This window comes from Cygnus atratus, chromosome 7 (genome assembly GCF_013377495.2).
Source record: "Cygnus atratus isolate AKBS03 ecotype Queensland, Australia chromosome 7, CAtr_DNAZoo_HiC_assembly, whole genome shotgun sequence".
Classification (NCBI taxonomy): Eukaryota; Metazoa; Chordata; class Aves; order Anseriformes; family Anatidae; genus Cygnus; species Cygnus atratus.
In genome coordinates this window covers 8,774,953-8,796,485 of record NC_066368.1, presented here as the reverse complement: position 1 = coordinate 8,796,485, position 21,533 = coordinate 8,774,953, and the positions used below count along the sequence as shown (strand labels likewise).

Genomic DNA, 21,533 nt, shown 5'->3' with positions numbered 1-21,533 from the left:
GCTATCACAGCTCTGTGATTGACACATCTAATCAAATATTTACTTCTACCACAACTCTAAGGAGGTTGACCTGATTTCTCAGCTCTCTTAAGGACTAAGGAGCAGCACAAAGAATAACTCAGACTCATCTTTAAACCCCTTAAGGAATGTCATGAATTGTAAAACAGGAACTGTAGCAGTAGCCTACCATTTTCCAGGGAAGCTTTATTTTAATTACTCGCAGAGGTCACAGAATCTTTCACCCTGTTTGATGTTCAGGATAATATCAAATGCCATTGTTTCCTTCTCTGCAGGCTTCTGTGATCTCACAGGCGGGTGGAACAGCACAAACACTATGAAGACCAAAATTTGCTTTTAATAACATCCTGGCCTAAACTGTCCACTCACTTTTCCCAGGCTCTTATCTGTTCAGCAAGTCACTACAACAGATACAACAATAAAAGTGCAGCTCCTCTGCTTCCAAAGGACATCTGAATCTCCCGTAACTTTCTCTGTTATTACCAAAGGAAGGACAATGTAATACAATTTAAATTCTGTAAACACTCTAGCTTGATAAATCCTTGTTTGATGTGCATCTTTAAAACGAGGACCTCCTGACGTTGTTTGGAGTACTAATGTCACCACCCCCTCTGGAGAGGAGCAGCTCCCAGCAGAGCCCTGCCCTGCGCAGCCGGAGCAGCGGGAAGCAGAGCTCACACTGGCAGTTCCCAGGCTGCAAGAAGCACGTGAGGGGGAAAGTGGGAAATGGAGCGTGAGGCCGTAACTCTAAATCTGAATGACAACCTGCATGCAAGGGAGGTGGAAGAACTGCAGAGCCTTCCATTGACTGCTGTGCTGTCTCGGGCAAGCCCAGACGGCAGCTGCCAGGAACACTTGCACTGTTCTTTCATGCCTGCTTTCTGAGTTTTATACAACATACTTCCCAGCATCCCAGCAGTGACTACCAGTGTCATGCTATTACATTCCTTAACAGATGGACTATATCAAACTTTTGGAACTTATTACTGTTAATTCCATCAGCATACAGTATTATTATACTCATTAGTGGCTGCTAATAGTAATGCAATTATTAGCTGCTTAGAATATCATTTTTCTTTATAGAAAAGATGTGAGTAATGCTTCAGGCTAAATCTCCAGTGTTGCAATTGGTCTGCTAGCATGAAGAATCAGCCCTCCTGGGAGCTGAACAACCAGACTTACTGTGCAGTAAGGCCCTGGCAGCCACCTGTGACTGCACTGTTCCCATTTTCCTGCAACACCCAGCAGTGAGCAAGTTGCACACAAAGACGAAACATGCTAAACTAGGGGTTCCTTATGGCAGCCATTCATCCTGTCTTCACAGAGCAAAGGCACCTATTGTTACACACCATACCACTGCTAAGAACTTACATTCTCCACACAGTTAACAGCAGGAGGTTGTTACTTCAAAGATAATTCCACTCAGCTAAGACATGTACCCGCAGAAGCTCCAAGTGGCCAGTTGACCAGACTATTCTTGACCAGTGACCAGAGTATTCTGGTCTGTACAGAGAAGCAAAGCAATAGCAGACCCACCTTTATTGTTGACTGCCAGGATTTCTAGCGTCATCTCTATTAGGATGCTGGGTTACATTTATGCACAGAGAAATCTAATCCCAGTGACTGACCATGTAGTTAATCAGAGATAATTCAGAAAAAATACATGTAGTAGATTGTATTAAGGTGTGTGTATGTCCTGCAAAGTAAGACTAACTGTTGAATGCATGCAACATTTACACTATGTTCTGTCTTGTACTTGTAGCACATAGGTATGCAAATTGATGGTATTCTACCTAGTCTCAGGCATCTCACTACTCTATGCAATTTATAAGTCTTCTCCCATTATTATTTAGGCTGACTGGATCTAGGATCTAGAAGGATACTAAATTTATAAGGGTCATTCACATCAGAGATGCAGGAGTTAAGATAATGACTAGTGTCACTATGGCTGAGGAATGTAATCTAAGATGCATGTTTTCTGTTCAGAAATAAAAGGCCAAAAATCAGGGAAAAGTCCAGGTTCATAAACAGCAGTTCTCACGTTGATTCATTGAGAGTCAATACAAATCTGTGAATTCACTGTCTTTGTGACAGACATTACTAGTATACTTAATTAGAAACTACTTTCTCAGTCAGCAGAACCACAACTGACTTCAACCTGCTGAAATTTAGCCAGAAATGTCAATAACAAAGCTCCTTCATATCTTAAAAAATAAAAACAAACAAACAAAAACTAACCTCCCCCTGAAACAAACAAAAAACCTACATCTGACAGATATTTCATAGATCAGAAGGCACTGCTTCTGACACCTGGTAACAAATATTAGACTTGATCCTAATGTAAACAGGTTATTTGCAATTCTAAAAATTAGCGATTCCATTCCAATCATGATTTAATTGTGTAGACAGACAGAAATAAAGAACAACACTGTATGTTCATACATGGAATTTTAAAGGAACATATACCTAGATCTTAAAGTAACCGTGAAAAGATAAATCCTTGAATTTTAAAGACAGCCTACTGGATGTCCTAAATTGTGTACTGTAAAAGACAAACAAGAAAATTACCATGCTCCGTACTCTTTTATATAGAAAAAGCATAAAAATTAAGATAATTAAAAAGGTAATGTAAAAGGTAATGTTTGATACTGTTTGTTGGGCAATAATTTTTTTAAGTGTTTGCCATGAGTCTACTTTTACAAATTAAAAGACTTGAATAATTTGTACTCAAGAGTCTTAAAAAAAACCTATAGCTAGGCAGTTGTCTGACAGATGGATGCGTTAGCAGGGGGGAGACAAACACCTCAGAGATGACTTCCTTCTGCCCACAGCATGAGGTACCTCTGCTACTGGCCCAAACAATATAATAAAAACAAATATAAAAACAAATATAAAAGCCTTTCCGTGTAAATTTGCTGATGACTCAAAACAATGCTTGTTTAAGCTACCTAAAATCCAACAAGTACATTTTAATAGCCTAATACAGAATGGCTGCAAATCAAGCAAGCAGGGCCCTGGGAGACTGAACGCCATGTTGTAGGCCACAGCCACTGAGGGAGGCACTTGGAGATCATCATTAGTAACCTCCTGGAAAGAGCTCACAGAGTACCTCAAATGGCTGGTTCTTCCGATCATTTGGTGTGTGCAAAGAACATAACGGGATAGCAGAAGGAAGGTTTTGCTTCTGACTATATACTGCAGCATCACTATTATAATACTGACAAGTGGACACATGGAATTGCAGAGTAGTTCAGTGGAGAGCCACCAAACCAACGTGAGCCTTAAGCTGTGAAACTCAAGGACTCGGAGCCAAATCATTACTGAGAGAGAGAGGCTTCAAAGATGAGTGGAGCACAATGGAAAACTAATTAAAAGCAAAGAAAAGATAATAATAGGAAAGAGAATGAGCTTTTCAATCCCACCAAAAAACAAAAACAAAAAAACAACTGTGACATCAATGAGCTGCAGTTAGACAAATTTAACCTCAAAATGAGGTAACTTAAACAGCAAGAGGGAAAATCTGTGACTTTACGATCATTCTGCAGCCTTCATGACAAGACAGGATAATTTCCCAAAGGATAAGATTTGATTTTTATTATTTTATCATTATTATCATTATTTTTAGGGAAAAGCTCTATGATTTTGAAAAGAGAAGGCCAAGCAAGACGCTTTTAGCAGTTCCTCTAACCTTAAAATCCATTCCAATGGACCTTATATAGACAGAGGTATTTACACATGCATCAAGGCCAGGCCTGATCTGGTGGGAGGTGTCCCTGCCCATGGCAGGGAGTTGGAATTAGTTGGTTTTTAAGGTCCCTTCCAACCCAAACCATTCTGTGATTCTAAACTGCTACCAGGGAGCACAGGAGCAAACCAACAGAATAATTAGAGTCAGAGCCTGAAAAATTTACTCCTCGAGCTGTCTTGGCAAAGCAGCAAAATTCCTGGTATAGCAGGAGCTTTGCTGCTGGAAGTGAGCTTTTGTTGATGCAGTTTGCGGCTCAGGGAGACAGTCCAAGCACAACGCCAGGAGCAGATCGGGGCGAGCTGTGCTGCATCAGCACCGGAGCTGTTACTGCCATGGCTGCTCCAGCACGGCACCAGCACCAGGGGCTCTGCAGAATGGGCACAGCTGAGATAGCTCAGCGCAGGGCTCAGGAAAACTCCTGCTAGCCTGCTCAGCAGGCAAGCACCTTCCTGTCGATGAAGGATGTGAGAGTTTGGGGCATTAAGTAACTCGCCTTGGATCAAAATTAATTCTTGCAGCAGATCCAAGCAGAGAACTCAAATTCTCAGACTCCCAGTCCAGCAGCGCTTCTGAGTAGCACACCACCAGATCCAAATAACCATAGCTGATTTCCTGCCTAATTAATATAAAATTGTCTTTCCAGTTTTCTGTCAGAAGGCTGTTTGTGGAACCGTGCAACCTCTGGCATGCGATTTAGCAACGCCTGGTCTCCACTCCAATGTCTGCATTCAGTTCAGAGGGAGTGTCCCAAGAACAACACAGAAAGAAGAGTTGGGAAGGCCAAAGGAGGGGGAAAAGAGATTAAGCATGAGATCACACAGTACCTCAGCAGCAAATAACAAGAGGACATAAAACAAAGGTAGCCAGTAAGAAACAAAGTAGAAATAAAGCACTCAATATATGCTCACCTGTATCTGGTAGATCCCCACATTATTCTAATAGGAAAATATGCCAGGAGTGAATTGAGTATTTTTTTCCTTTTGGTGACTGGTGTCTGCTCTTGTAGCAAACTCATCCTAGTAGTCACTGTTGTTCCAGCTACCCTGGTCCTATAACGCTTTAAAAAGTATAAAAAGTATTTTATCCTTGATTAACTGCAACGCTACCTGCTACCTTTAGAAAATTCTTCCAGTAAGAGGTCACAATAAGCAACAGGTGACCATCTAGCAAAGGGACAGATATTCTTCAAATACTTTCCTTCCCAAACACATCACTCTTAACTCCAGAGTCACTGATACATAATTATGAGACTGAATTTGACTACAGCGAGGCATTTCTGAGGAATCCTTGCTTTGTAATTCTGGCCAAAATGCCATCAAGTTAACTGAGTGAATAAGTTCATGCAGAGAAATAGTTGTCTCTTTTTCAAACAGAGTAACTTAGAATCAGGTGTCAGATCACCAACAGGTACTTGGTTTAAAAGCAGAGCCTTTTATTTTTGGCAGAGGTCCATTTTGTATTGTTTGTCAGTCTTCTCATACAGATGATTTCTAATTACAGATGCAAAACTATGCAAGCACACTTTTGAATCCTAGCTAGCATGAACATCACATCAGAGTATGTTTCTCAGAGCCAAGACACAGTCATTTTACTTACTACCTTTTTTTCTTCAGTCACATATAAAATCAAGGTTTCTAGTTACCGCAGGAAAATGACTCCAACAAAATAACCATGATAGAACACGTTACTCTGGTGATGAACAGGAAAGAGATAAATGGACATAAAGTAGAAAGGGATACCTAACATCATTTGCTGCCATCAAAGTTTCACTTGAATACAGCATCTCTATGACTGTTGCCTCAACAGCACAGTAGTTCAAGGGTGCTGCTGAGAAATCTGCTTGAAGTTTTACTGCCTCAGTTCTTATTCTCCTCATTCCTAGGAAAACAACATTTTCCAGCCAAGATGCAACTACTTCACAGAATTCAAAGCAAAACATCCATCTGTATGCATAACAAATCTCTCTCCAAGTCCTACATGTACAAGTCAAATTCTTAACACACTAACTCATACTCAAGTGATTCATGGTGCTCGTTTCAGAGACCTTTGTGAACTACGGAACACCCCAAGCCAGTTTCACAGACAGTTTGAATGCCAGCATATCTGTGTTGCTGGTGATGCACAGGTGCACCTCTTGCTATGTGCTCTTTTTCCCCTCTTACAAAGAAAATAGCTTGTAATAAATGTCATACAAACCAGGTATCTATCTAAAGAACAATTACAGCTGTATGACCTTCTAATGTAGCATGAGCATGCAATTAAAACCTACCTACTTTATGCTCCAGGTGGTCATTTTAAACATTTAATTACCTGCAAAATACTCAGGTAATCATATTTCTTCATCTTTAAAGCACCCAGATAAGTAAGGAGACACTTGGGTGTTAATTGTGTGGACTTCAAAGTTCCTAGGTTCCAAACTTCATCAGGGAAAGCACCCTGACAAAGCAGACAGAAGAGAAGACTGAGTCCTCACATAGAGAATATTAAGCACAATACCTGGTTGGAGCCTATTACAAATGTGTGACATCTATAGACTTGCCTCAACAAGCTCTTCTCCACTTCTCAAGTTTCAAACTGGTTTCTGCTGCATTCTTCCCAACGATTACTTTTTCCTGGGGACAGGTGTAAGTCCCACCCTGCCCTTCTACAAGTTAGGAGCAAACCCTCCACTTACAGAACCTAAAAATGAAAGATCACAATCTTACAAAAAATATTTGACCACTTAATCCATTTCCATTGTGATCTCAGTCCAGGAAAATCAAAAATTAAACTGGCTGAAATAATGTCATGATGTCACAGATTACCTCACATTCCCCTAGCACTACATCCCAACTGAAAGCGAGACCATGACAGTGGTTTCAGTGTAGTACTTTGGTGCAGGGATCATCAGTAATTTTATACCTCTTTTGTGGCTGATTGTGGTGCAAACATTTAAAAGATGCAAAAATAAATAAATATATATGCAAAAGTTTAAAAAATGAATTACAACAGAAGAAACAAGAGTAACTATAAAATAAAAATCCAGTATTATGTTTTCCCTAAAACAGACTGTGCCAAGAAAAGAACACGTTCTACAGTGACAACCACGCAATAGAGTTCTTAACACAGGTACATAACAAGAAAAATAAAGTAGCCCAGGTAATTTACCATTCCACTGGAAAAAAAAAAAGTATGTTATGTGCACCTCTGTTACAGGAAAAAACTACTTGTTTTAAGTACCTGTTGTGTGCTACCGGAATACGTGCAATAATTATATACCACAAAGGCAGCTCTTGGTGGCAGTAATCTTTTTGCTAATATAAATGCCTCTACTAAAATGTCATTCTAAAGTATTTTAGCAGCCTGCTAAAGTTTATCACTAATACTTAGTGCAAGAAACACTCTACAGAATATTTAATTAAAACAAACAGGAAAAAGCTATAGATGCTGCGCTAGGAAACATAAATCCTCATCAGCAAGACTGTACACAAGAAAGCAATTTATATAGATAAGCCATTATTTTATAAGCACCTGCAAGACTTCACAAGTCCCTTTGTGGCGATAAGGAAGCTTTAATTGGTTATTTTTTCAAATTACTCGTTACGACTTGCTCTCCTTATTCACCATCTTCTTAACATTCCTCCCTTTTCTATTGATGTTCAAATTGACTAAGGGATGGTTTCAAAACCACTGCCGAGAAGTTAATGCCTTGTGATGATGCTGCCATAGCAACTGAACTTGTGTTAGGGCTCTGTCAACTCCAGCTAATTGCTTTTACTATATGTCAAGCCTCTTCTAAATACCGATATCCCTCTTGCCAAGTTCAATCTTTTGAGTTTAAAAAAGCAAAGTCACCAAAACCCCGTTAGAAAGATTTTTACATGGTCTTTTTTTTTTTTTTAAGTTATTATATTTTATTGGATTATTTTTTTCTGGAAGTATATTAATTCTAGATTTTTGACCCTGTGCATGGTGTTGTGTTCTGTGCAATTACACATGCATATTTTTTATCAGGGAACGGTAGTCTGAATTAAGTCTGTGCTGCTACTCAGCTACATAGACAAGCTGGCTAAAACATTTACTAATATCCCTGAGTTATTATACTTTTAATTTCCCCATTTCTACACAAACAAACCCCACATTAAAAACAATACAAAACCCAACGTTTGACATTAACTAAAAAAACAGGTTTCTGAGCTCAAAGGCAGGGAAACTGGAAAAAAAGTTCTAACCTTATTGCTATGCACCGATTCTCCAGAAGTGATCACAAGATTTAACATACTATATTAAGAAGTATTTGAGATAAAGAAGTGTATTGTTCCTCCGTGCATCTGCAATCAGCTGCAATCAGAAACAACCAAGCTCTGTCCTGTTCTCATCTATTCCTGGCAGTTTAAAAATGTTAGCTACACTCTCCAACTAAAACACGGGATTACACATACCCCTTTAAAAAATCCTGCTGGAGCACAGTAATAATAGTACAGATATCCTATTCTGATATTACTGACAAGCTGTTCAGTCACATCACAAAGCTGTATCCCCTCCCCAAAAAGAAAACTACTCCCCTTCTAGTTCAGATCTGGTTTCACAGGAAGACATTTACCTTCTGGTAAGAATTCCTCAGTCTAACTCCATCCCTGCTCGGCCGGTGGGCAGACTCCCTCCACCTCCTTACAGACCACGAGCAAGGCGCCCCTGAGTGCACCCAGCCCTCAGCCTCCCTCCTCCTCCTCCTTCTCCTCCTCCTCCTCGTCGTCTTCTGCTCTCGCTCTCCCGCCCGCCAAGCCTGCACGCTGAACACACGCGGGCACTGACTCGACCAGCTCACTCTGAGAGAAGGAAACGGGGAAGATCCTGGCCCAGGCAGGGGCAGGGCCACTTCTCATCCATCACTTGTGTGTCACCGCTCGATGGTGAACATTTTTTCCCTCAGGGACAGGTGTCCACCGGGTATGAAACCAGCACTCTCTGGCTCCGGAAGTTATTAAATTTTACTTGCACAGCTTCTGAAGAATTTACATGGCCTCCTGGGTGTTAGTCTAGTTTTGTCAGAAGCACTTAGTTACGCCGAGCTTGTATTCTGCTCTGATTCCGGCGAGTGCAGGAAGAGCACAGGGGCCGCTTCTCTCACAGGCACATATATCCTGTGTACTGCCAGCACTCTGCGGGTGAGACCATGCCTCACACACATCCTGTTAGCCTTTGATGAACGCACAGCGTGCCCTGTAAAACAACCCTATTTGATCTCTTCACAGGTATATACCACAATCGAAACAAGCCCTGTGGTTTGCTGTATGTACCTGTCTGGCTGTGAGGGCAAACACAAGGCAAACCATCGCAGCAACGTGCTTCTGCTGGTTTTTTTTTTTTTTTTTTTTTTTTTTTTTTTTTTTTTACCACTTACCTTGTTGGTTCGGCAACACATTCGTGTTTTCTGATATATTAGAACAACAGTAAAATTAAACACAAAGCAAATCACAGAACTAACAAGGCGTGCACTAAATGCTACTGCTTCTCTTGTGTTATGTAGCCTTCTGCTGCTGCATTTTTCTGCTGTGTGAGGATGACAGTGCTGGCTGGGAGATGCTGGTTGGGAGCAGCTGAGTTCTCTCCCAAGCCTATAAAATGTCCAGACCAGTGTGGTGATATGAAAACAGAGTGGTAATACGTCCTTCAGCAATTTTCCTTAACACACCACCAAAAACAAACCCTTTTGCATACATCACATCATCAGTCTTTGTTTAAACTACTTCCTTTATAAAAGTGCTAGACATTTTAAATCACCTCGACCTTTACTACTGGTACAGGCTGCATCATCTGAGTCTGGTAAGTGACACATTTTGTGATACTTCCAGGATAATCACTATGAAAACAGCCCCATGAAATATATTTCATTCAGCAGAAGAATACGTTTGCCTTTCATTTAAAACTTCTGAATGGAAGTAAAATATATGTGTGTTTGTTTTAAGAGATTCTCTACACAGTTCTTTGATCTAGAAGATGTACAGGTGTAAGAACACAGGACAGGTGCATGAATACCCTGCAGTACCTAAACTATGTCCTGTACTGCAGAGAAGGGTGATGATTTCATGTGAGCTTCTCAATCTAGCCCTGAAATCAACATTTGAATAAACTTACAGGCCACACAGGCTCACATTCTTTGCCGTTTAAATATGTATACAGTTTCCTTATACAACCATGGCAGCTTTCTCTCTCTCTCTAATTATTATTATTATTTATGTCTAATTTCTGAAGTCAAGGTGTGAAGGAGAGAATTGGCATCTGAATTAGGTGCAGCACAGATAAAACATCTTAAAATTCTGGCACATTAAAGTACAGCATCTAGAAGTTTCCTCCATATGAAATGCAACCTCTTAAGTATACTCACCCTCTTTAAAATAAGGGGAAGCTCAGCATAAATTACTATATCAAAACCATTTAGAACTTGACCTTGCAGGCTGAAGTCAAAGAAGGCTTCTGGTTTCCTGGCATTTCTCTTTCCGGGTCCATCTGTTAAAATGGCATTATGCCACTGCTTACAAGGTGGCATGCGAGTTTCAGCAGTGCTCAGGAAACAAACACAGGGCAGCCAGCAGCCCACCAGAACAGGAACTCAAGCTATGCACAGCCAGGAGAAATCACACAATGGCTTTTTATTTGCTAATGAATAGTAAGCAAGTAGCATTAAAAAAAAATTAAATGGGTAGAGTAGCCAGATGGTTGAGGGATTTGACAGTAGATATAGTAGATATATACATCTTGATCTCCAGATCATGAGATCAAATCCTAGTCATATTAGTAATAGAAAATAAAAGTGAAAATCTCAACACCTGAATTTTATTCTCAGGCTTTCTGTCTGATTTCATGCATGTTATTTGCCTGTTTCTGCCTTGGCATCTTCTTTCTGCAAACTAAAAGAATACTAAGGAGTTTTGTAAAACACTTTAGATAAGCACAGATAAAACGCAAGGGTATAGGCACGATCCACCATTCTCTGAAGTCAATGGAAAGCTTCTCAGTGCTTTAACATATTTTGAATCAAGCCCTACAGGGATAATTATATTGTGCATGATAAACACATGAGGCAAAAATGATTTAAGCCAGCATCTTTCAAATAGCTAAATATGTGCTGAAGTTTACTCGGATTTGTGGAGTTACACATGTCTACAGAGAGATCTGTAGGATTAAGACCATATGGACCATAGGCAAGCCTTGAAGCTATGAAGACAACAACTTAGTGGAAAGTCTATGTGACAGTCCTTACTCTCATTATGGCATTACTGCCTGAGAAGAAGTTTTTCACTGGAGTTAAGAGGAAATGAGTAATTTGCCATAAATAAAGCTTCCTTTCTCCTGGAGAAACCCAAGGAAGAACACTGATCTCTGTTGTCTTGACAACAGTATCATCAAATACTCAAGTATTAAAGTATCCTGCATGCTCAAGAAAGTTGCAGTATCTATTTCGTGTTAGATACTTATCACATTCGTTGTGCTGGCGTGCAGACTTATCTATCATCTGAGACTATTTATCACAGAAAGCTATGGGCAAAATAACATGAGAAATACCTGAGCTGACTTAAATGCACACGGTATTTTTTTCTTATGTATTTTTATGGCTATTCAAAGTTGTCAGATCTATGGTATAGAAAAAAAGGAGATTCTTCCATGAGATGTGGATATTAGCAAAATATATGCTGTTTTTTTCAGTAATGCATTTCAAAACTGAGCAAATAAATCATCTCTACAGAATGCTGGAGAAGTTCTATTTTCTTAAGGCTTGAATCTTAAAACGTTTGAGCTCAAACCTTGGCTTTTCTGACAAAGTTTGCTGAATGTGCCTACAGGGCATAGCACAGCTGCCTTCTGAGATGAGGACTCTTGGGCCAACATTAGCTTCAGCAGTGGTTGTCTCTCTTGCTGACTGCTCAATGTAGAAGACTAAAGCCTGATTTTTCAGAGGTGCAAAGCAACGATGAGGGATAAAAATGAGCGGGAGCTGAAAGTCTGAGATGTTGCAAAGCATCTTAAATTTTCTGTAAAAAAAAATTAAACTCTTATTGAAAAAACAGGTATCACCTGCCTCCACAAACAAAGCTCAGATTCACGCTTTCATTTCTCTTCAGTTTTCCTGCTTTTCTACACTTTCCATCTAGTAAAGTAATAAGAATGAGCAGAAAATAAAGCAGCCCTACAACAACAGCATTCTGTTGATTGCTTCTGATCCATTAGAGGGAAGTGTTTGCATACAATGTGCCACATACTTCCCCTGTAATATCTTCACATCATTGCTTTGGATGAATATTATGAAATAATATATAGCGGTCCTGACATAATGAATATTTTATTGACATATTAAATGAAAGACATGGATCAGATTAATATTTCTTATTAATAAAAGCAAAATACAAAGCCAAGTAGCACTTGAGCTGCACAGTGATGCCATAATCTCCACCTCCTATAACTGTGCTACTTCACGCCAGTAACGTGGTTTCATTCCCAAGAGAGGCAGCAGGACAAGAGACAATGCACATGATATTAATTGACAAAAAAGCCCAACTTTGCCAAAGAAACACTGCTTAAGAAAACAAGGAGGGAAAACAGTAATCTGTCTGTGAGAATCCCGAGCTTCATCTAAATTAAAACTTTAGGTGTACTGAAAGGTTGTGGGTGATTTCCAGTACAGGCTAATGAGATTTTTACTTGTCCTGCCTCAAAAGCATCCGCAGCCCTCCATGAACTGTAGAATCCTGTTCTGTGAATTATCTTCCGTGACCCTCTGGCTACTTCCAATCTCTCATCTCCTTTGTTACCAGAGGATTTATGTCACGCTCTGACCCCATCCTTTAAACTACCTTTTCTTCTCAAAGGGGATTCATGCTGACACATGATTTTCTCATCTTATGTTGCCACTTATTAGTGCCTTTAGTCTAATTTAGAGACATTAGTACTGCTCCTTTAGAACTGTGCATCTCTGACAGTGTGCAAGATTTCTAGGAGGAGACAAGAAACTAGCCCTTGGTTCTAATAAACTCCTCCTATTATTGAATATTAGCTGTATCTTCTAAGCATCTTTTCAAGTGCCACCTAATGACAGAAAATGCTTGTATGTCTCTCCTGCATCTGCATTCCCAGCTGAGATGTGAAGAACTCTATTCATGGACTATCCAGGCTACTAAGATGCACTGTAAATCAGTCAAAGCAATGTCTGAGTCTCCCTGACCACAAAATACTGTGTTTTTTGGTGAAAGTCTCTAAGGACTTGTCCACTCTACACCTGTCACATAGCAGTGAGCTTCAAATGCCATTTAAAACAAATCAGGAAAGAGCTGTGTTACAAGTAATTCAATTTCTACATGCTTTATTTTTTGGTCTTGGTTAGATATCGAGAACTGTTGCTGCCCTCTACTGTATTATTATGGGTTGTGCCTCTGATAATCAATGAGATCCATGAATATGCAAGCAAAAATTCTAGTTTTACCTACAATTTCACATGCTTAATATTTCCATAATATCATTCAAAAGGTCTGTTTCTATTTCATGAGCATATTCGGATCCTGCTGGGGCTAGGTCACATGAAGAGTCTTTATCTATTTTCTCTGACTTTGACTCTTACATGAGGTTGGACACCTGCTCCATTACTTTTATTTCAGCAATATGTTGTTTCTTCTTCTGATAATAAATATCCATAAGAAGAGAAAGAACTACAAGGCAAGAAACCAACCTTGAGGCCAAAATGACTGCAACAAGGTTCTGTCTGGGACACGAAGACTCTGATAAACTGAACTTTAGCTTAGGTTGCGATGGAGAGCTGAAACCTAGTTCAGTTGAACTCATCTTCCCCTGGCCTCAGCTGATTCAGCTCTGAAAGGATATAGCTCTAGATCCTCTCAGAAACCTAATTTTCTTTCTCATTGATACTAGAAAGAGCAACGGGAATGCAACCTTTCTATATTCACGTCCACTACACAGAAGGCTCCGAACAGAAATAGCTCATTTCTTCCCAGCTCTCTGCAGACTCAAAGAACCTCCTCTTTTATTATTTTCATCTCCATGCCTCTGAATAGATCACATTGCTTTCAGCAATCGATTGCACAGGTTTGAGCACCTATCATGTGCTGTGTAATAGAGTAACAGCAGAAATAGCATCTAAAGCCGTTTTAGAATATTTTATGCTTCCCAGTCTCACAAACCCAATTACTTCTCTCCTGCAGTGCTTCCCATTCCTACTATGCTGACTACTCTCCAATAGAGAGTACTAAACTGAAAAACTCATCAGTAGATGTGAACAGATAAGCAGATGGTAGCAGACCTCTAGATAAAAGCCAGAGACACAGCCTTTCTAACTCAAGGGAAAGGTCAGACTGTTCTCACTAATTATCTTTGTGGCTCTCCAAAAGAATTAGAAACACACTGCAAAGGAGTCAGACTAAGATCACAGCTAACTGAAAAAGTGTACTTCCTCTCAGTAGAAGCAGTGACAGGTACACCAGGTGTCTACATGCTTTCTGAGTCTCATTTGGTGGCTACTGTCCTGGCTAATATTCGAATATTGAACTAGAGACCTCCAGAGCTAGAAACTCAAGCTGTTTCCACTTTACATCAAATCTGAAACTTCTCAGATGAGGGCAGACACAGCCCTATACCAGTAGTAGATGGAGCACAAAGAAGAGAACTTGTAATACACATTTAACTAGCAAATTCCATCTGTTTTTATTTTGGTAATACTTTCAGGTTTATTTCTTGGACTCACTAAAATAGTACATCTGGTTTCCTCTCCAAAAAATACACCTGTAACTGAAGTTCTTCCTGGCTTTCCCATTTCTTCCACTTTCTTTATTATATAAAGGTGATTTTGTGTTGGTTCCCCCCTTTTTTCCCCAGGAAGGTTGAGTATTAAGCATAACTAAATCTGGAGCCAAGCCACACGGCCCCACTATAGGCCTAAGCTCAAAGGTCAGGTTCTTTCCATTGAACATAGAATCCTATATGGAAGGGAGGTAACAGGTTTGCTCCTCATATTTCAGTGATAACACGACAAAGAAGGTCATCTGCATTTTTACCCACTGAACAGTTCTGTGATGACACAGAGGGATCCATGCATAATTCAAGGATCCCATCTCACGGGACTAGTCACAGCCGTGGAAGACAGTACTGACAACAAAAGATATGCAACTGTAAAATGATTTGGCTAGATGCAAAGAGAAGACAGAGGATTCCAACTAAAAGTCAACAAAATAGACTGTTCAGACATTTTCTGTTTGTGCCTTCTCATTTCTAACATACTATTTCCAGTACATTTCTCCCTCGCCTTGTCAGCATCATTCATATCATCTGGCCTTATCTGAGGAGAAAAATCTCAGGTACACAACCCCCCTTCATGACTATATATCTCAGAATACTCACAGTTGTCAAAGGTTGATTCCATTACTCAAATTACCTCTATAAATATATCAAATCTGACACAGAATAAGAAATGCAACAGACTTTGCACATCACCACTGAAAAAGAAACATAGAAATCACAAATCCATAGAAACTAGTGTAATTAATTCTCTATCACATACTTTCCCTGATTACTCCAAAGGTAAAACACTTGAAAATATTTCTGAAAATTAGCACCTTTGCTCTAAAATCAGCAGTAAAACTTTCCCATGAGAATTTTTTTATTTTTTTGTGGTTTCGTGAGAACATAATGGGATGTGGCCCAATTCTTAAACTCCATCTTACAAAGCACATACCTCTAGGACTTTCCCAGTAATGAACTGGTGACATGCTTCACACTTGACTCCAAAAAGAACCTGATAGTCCTTTTCACAATAAGGAGCACCATCTCTGAAAAAGAAAATCCACAAAATATAAACCACCTTTTAATAAACAGGTTACAGCATGACTTACATTCTTCCCTTGTTTTCACTCAGGAACTCCAACGAACAGCAATAGGCAAATAGGAGAGAATTCAAGAGATGTATTTTGCAGTAAAAGAAAAAAAAATCATATTCTCATAATTCTAGAATTATTTCTTCAAATTTCCAAAAAGGAAAGGTATCCAACCTCGAAACACTGAAGCAAACCTCATTCTTAAGAACAGACTCTAAAACTACAGGTGGTACAATTCTAGAGAAATTAGTGGAACTCTGTCCATGGTGATGAGTGGAGGTCATTCAACAAAGAAATCTTCGTAGTCTGTGAAGAGCATAACCAGTTGCTTCTAAGTGTAAGGTCATGGATGTTTTTGGTATGAACAGTGAATACATAGTACAAATGGAAGCACCAATCAGAGCTTAATACTATTTCTCAGGTGTTAGCATTGACCTTCTTTTAAGAAATTACAGAATTTATTTCATTTTATTGATTTATAATATTATACATCCCACTATACTTACTGATGGGTTTGTGAAACATACTTTATTTCCCTACATTTTCTCCTCATTATATACTTGAAGAGGAGAACAAAGACTGTATCTTCATTCCCTCTGTTTTATCATTACAACACTTTTTCCCGTTCTCTTCCTCTGCCCCTCCTTACGGTCAATATTCTCTTCATTATTTTTTTTATTTGGAGTTGAGAAACACTGACAAGTCAATCACATCACATTTAGTCTATTCTGTAGCAAAAGCAAACAATGGACAAGTTCCTTTTTTTTTTTTCCTCAATATCAATGTTGGAAAACAAAACGGCAAAAAGCTGTATGTGGCTAACACAGAAAACACAGGAATTCACTCAACCCCTTGTGGGAGCATTGAGATATATCCCCTTCTGTACTGGTATTAAGTAGGGACTACTATCATTAAACATCACATTTCAGTTGCTCTTTCCAGTTTACTTCCCTTCCCCAGCTCAGCTCTCACTGACAGGAAAGAATTTTGATGTATACTGAGAGGTGATAGAAACTGGATATCAAAAGGTGAACTTTGCTGCAAGCTCTTCCCTTCTGGCAACAAGAACTCATGCCAAGAGTGCAGGAGAGTTGCAGAGGCTACTTACTTGCTGATGTATTCCCCAGTTAGGACCTTGCCACAGGCCTTACACTTAAAGCATCCCAGGTGCCACTGCTTATCCAGAGCTAGCAATGCTTGTCCATTCTTTATGTCTCTTCCGCAGCCAGCACAATCTGCAAATAAACAAACAAATGCATTTGTTGTCAGTTACCTGGTTCACTGATGCTCATTAACCATACACCAATCTCCGTACTTGGTAACCAAAGGGGAAAGTTACACAGCTATGCAAAGGCATGTCTTCCTTTCCTCAGAGACTTACAGATCCCCAATGAAGATACAGTCTTCTTTATTACAGACATATTCAGCAGAGGACAGAAATCTCTATCCTGTTTTTCACACTTTGTGATTCAAAGATTGCCAGGTAAGCTTTGTACAAACTTGAGATTTTGTTGGGAAGCAGCTATGAACCATCATCCAGAAAAGTACCAGCCTTCCAAAGGAATCAGTGTTTTTCTCATTTTGCTCTTTGCAAGATCTGGAGTGCCAAAGTGAAGCTAAGGAAGGAGGCCTGGGCGAGTGCCACCAGGATGCTGCAGTCTCCCATTGGGTGGCAGCAAAGCCCAGGACGTGCACCCAGCCATGGGCGGTGGCACATCCCAGCCCAGGAAGAGAGGAGAGAACATTTTTAGCAAGGGCCTGAGGCAAGGGTGACAGCAGTGTGACAGCACTAAATGCTATATGACGGGGCACGTTGTGTTCCACCCGCAGGTGTGGAAAACAGCAGCTCTCCTGGGCTCTAACAGGCACAAGCACTCTCAGTCGGGGATTTTGGTACTACCCAGTAGCCAATGCTCAATTTTTGCTGTGATTCAGAAAGACAATTTGAAGGCAGACAGCAAACCTGAAGCCCGGAGCCACCGAATGCCCTCTGTCTCAGAGGATGCCACAACATCTCACGTCACATCAGAAATCTTGGGCTCAGCCCTGAGCTCCCATTCCTCTCCATTCACATATAAGATACTCAAGAGATTTCTTGGCAAGGGGCAGTTCAGTGCATGGGGAGATTTGACGAGACCGATGTGGGACACAGCAGGGAACCGCCGGCACGGTGCTGGAGCTTCTGTGACTGAGGGAAAGGAAAGCCTGGCAGAGCGGCGAGGCAGAAAGGGAATGCCCATCAGCTGGGACATGCTTGGAAGCCAGAGACAAAACAGAACAAAGGTTTTTCTGTATTTTATTATCCCCAAACTTGGTGTTCCTTTCATGAATGTAACATCCTCTCCACATGCCTGAAACATCAACAAGCGGCCTCAGAACAAGACCAGTTCCAGCTGACTGAACAGGTACAGCCCGGACACCGTCATCTCCTCAGGGTTTTACAGCCCAGGTAACACCACACCCTGCAAAAGGGCAAGTCCAGGTTTATTATAACAACTGACAATAAGAGGAGTGTCTCCTTTTGACACCCAAGGGCCTGACTTTTGTTTGCTGGATAATGGGCAAGGCCAGCCCCAAATAGATGCTGTGCATTCCTGCTAACCAGGTCACTATTTGCAGCAGGCCTCTCTATCAGCATTCTTCATGCCCTTGAATCCCTTAAGAGAAGAGGCCCAAACACCACGGTATCTTGTAATAAAATGCAAGTCACAGACCAATGATGCAGCTTGGACTTGAAAAGCAACCCTGAGATGTCCTAATCCCGGGGCTTTGCTCTAAAGGACAGAAGTTACAAATTGAAATTATGAAATGACAAGTACTGACAGCACGTAATGGATCCCTCTGCTCTTCTGTGCCATTTCGAGGCTTCATGCCACTCCACAATGACAGCAAGGGCTGGAACAGGTCACTGAGAGAGGCTCTGGAGTTTACAAAATGGGACTAAGGGGGAGACAAGTGAACGTCTGTCAGGATGCCATTGGTACATTGATCTTCCCTTTGGTTTGGAGAGGATACTACATTATCTCTTAAGGTTCCTTCCAACTTGAAACCATGCAATACATCTACCAACTGTGAGAACAAACGGAATCTTTCCTCCCATCCCAGTGGATGCTGAGCTGCAGCTTTAATCAGCACCCATTTCTCAGCTTCCTAGCACTCCTGCGTCTCCCTGCTGTGCCAGCTTCCACATTCCTGACCTGCGGTCCTGCCAAACCATGACACATTCCCTGTTACAATAATCCCTCCAAAAATCTGCTTTATTTTCCATGCTTTTGGCAGCTTTATCCAGACAAGTTTTGTGAAGCTGAAATTTTGCAGATACGGAACCAAGAAAGAGATTTTTTAAAGCACTTTGCTTCACTTCTACTGAATTTCTGAAGCCGAGTCAGAATAGAACTGCCTTCTGCAAAGGGCCCACCCAGTCCACAATCTTTGGCTTTCCTGGTGCAAAACGCAGTTATGTGGAAGAAATAGGGATCCATGAAGTACGCCCACCTGTTTACTTGCTTCCTGTAAGTCAAAGATGGTGGTGCTGGACATGCATTTATTATCCTATAGCAACTATGACATTCACTCACTCTTTCTGGGTTCCTTAAAGTGTAAATGGATATCATTATTTCCAGTCACAGGCATACTGAACATCTAATATCAAAGCAAGCTAACAGCCCAAGTACTGTCTTATTAGGTTGAGATGGCTTTTAACTAAACCTGATTTTAATTCTAGCAAAACAGTTGGGTATATGCATGAGAAGCTAGCAATTATCATTATTTCCTAAAATAGAGAGTAAATAAGGCTGGGCTAGGCTAAGAAAAGACCATTTATTCATCCAAATTCTACAAATAAAAGCCATTTATGACCGCAGGCCTGTATGAGGCATATTAAAGCCTTTGGCTGAATGTCATCAGCACACAACATATGCGGGCCAGATCTCAGTATCACACTAAGCACAGGCTGCATCAGCCTAAGCCATAACCAGCTCATGCTGCAAAGAAAAGGGCAGCGAGATAAGACTAGTGGTTCACAACCACGTGCCAGGCCAAACTTGTACTCAAAAATCTGAAAACCCTCCCCCCAAATTTTGTGTAATGGTTCCCACAGCAGTTCTCCCTCTGGCTTCACACCTGGGTCAAACAGATAGCACCCCCTTGACCTTGAGCTCTCTCGTGCTCTCTTTTTGTCAGACAACCCACATTCCTCCCCACTCCCATCCATTGCACAGCCACACATTCAGCTGGGCCAGCGTAACGCAGAGGAGAAGTACAGTGTGAATGCATGAGTGAGCAATACAGCTCCCACACACACTTACAACATAAAGAAAAGCCTACCACAAAAAACAAAATGTGGAATTACATTTGAGATGAAGGAAGACTTGAGACAGTCCACGGCACTAATTCCAAGAAATGTGAAGTAACACACATGCTGATGTGCGTTGTGGCTGCCTATGACACCAACAGCTGCAATTCCCCACCTTGTAGTCTCCACAGGCGATGTCTACTTGCTCAGACATGGTACAGAAGAAGTGAATTCGCCCTCTCTCAGCAGTAGCTGACAGCATTGTTTTTAGCCAAGCAAAAGCTCCTTGCGTGGTTCTCTGCCAGAGATGGTTAACATAACTTGTTGTGGTTTTCCTGTTCTCTGACTGGGCCTGCTCAATCTGAAGATGCATCCTAACATATTTAAGTTACAGCTCTGGAAAAAAAATCGCTCAGAAGGCTGTCATAGTTGATGTGTCCGAATACAAAAGCAAATGACAAGAAGGACAAAACGGCTGTAGCTGAATGTGGAGTCAGCCAGCCCAAAAGCATGGAAAACTGGGGGGACAGGGCAATGGGAAGCAGCATGACACTGTAATATTGTGCACGATGAAGACCTCCACCCCCCAGTCACCTTAATCTGCCTCATTAGAAGATGCAGGCCAGGGTGAGCTGCCTTCCATGGCATCTTGCTTGTGAAGATGCAATCAGAAAACGCATTTCCCTTTTTAGCATCTGCATCACCCCAGCCATCCAGGAGTGAAAAATCCTGCACAGCAACCCATTCGTCACTGCCTAAATTAAGCGGTGGATTTTCTTCCTTTGCCTCCCTCCCCTGCTCTCAGCCAATAGCAGGGAGCTCCCCCCTGCTGGATCCCTGCACAGGCCGGGGGCTCGGAGCTGACACAGCTGCATTAACCCTAACAATGCTGCGTAGCGCCTTGCCCACTCCCATGTGGATTGCTTTGAAAAAATTACTAGAAATTCTACCTTTCTCTCACATTCTCCACTCGCTGCATACAACATATGAGAGGAAAGTCATCTCTACCTGCTTTTGTCCTAATGAACACCTTTGTGCAAAATCACGTGCAGGATGAGTTGACGTGAGCAAGCCAACTTTGTTCCGTGCAGGGGGCTGAACAGAGATAACAGCAGCCTGGCTTAGTGATGCATAATTAAGCCACCAAAAAGTTCTCGTCAATCCTGACGGCCATTGGTAGCATGTGTCTAGATAAAGCCTGAAGCTGCTGAACTTCTACAAGTTACAGAAGTGAGACTCTTTGTTACGGTTCCCATAGAGTACAACACATCAGTTGTATGGAGACAGCACTAGCAGCGTTCAAACCTGCAACAGGTAAAACAGGGAATCTAGTATCTATTTATCTCTATATAGAGATATTTATTTGAAAACAAGCTTTCATTCAACATGCACAGAAATATACTGTCAAACACAATTGGACCAACGGAGCAAGCTACAATGGACAGTGGCTTGGAAGTGGGGAAAAAAAAAATAAGAGGCAAGTATTTTCACTGGAGTCAAAGTAAAGAAATCTCTAACTGTAAATAATTCTTAGCCATCTTGAAAAAAACACTTGTATCGCAGTAATTCCTCTGTGGCAATCGGGAGATTGAGCAAGTTATCCTTTCTCATAGAGTTA

General features: G+C 41.0%; 1 protein-coding gene across 3 annotated transcripts in view; it reads right to left on the bottom strand.

Annotated features, from left to right (window-relative positions):
- Positions 1-21,533, bottom strand: part of ABLIM1 (actin binding LIM protein 1) — a 189,900-nt gene that overhangs the window by 59,962 nt on the left and 108,405 nt on the right. For all 3 annotated transcript variants that reach the window (XR_007708546.1, XR_007708547.1, XM_050711882.1), the window contains exons 5-6: positions 16,730-16,856; positions 15,483-15,576 (exon numbers count right to left, since the gene is read on the bottom strand). Coding sequence is in view for 1 of the 3 variants with exons in the window: in XM_050711882.1 (XP_050567839.1) it covers positions 15,483-15,576; positions 16,730-16,856 (221 nt within the window). In the remaining 2 variants the exon portion in view is untranslated. The remainder of the gene's footprint in view (positions 1-15,482; positions 15,577-16,729; positions 16,857-21,533) is intronic.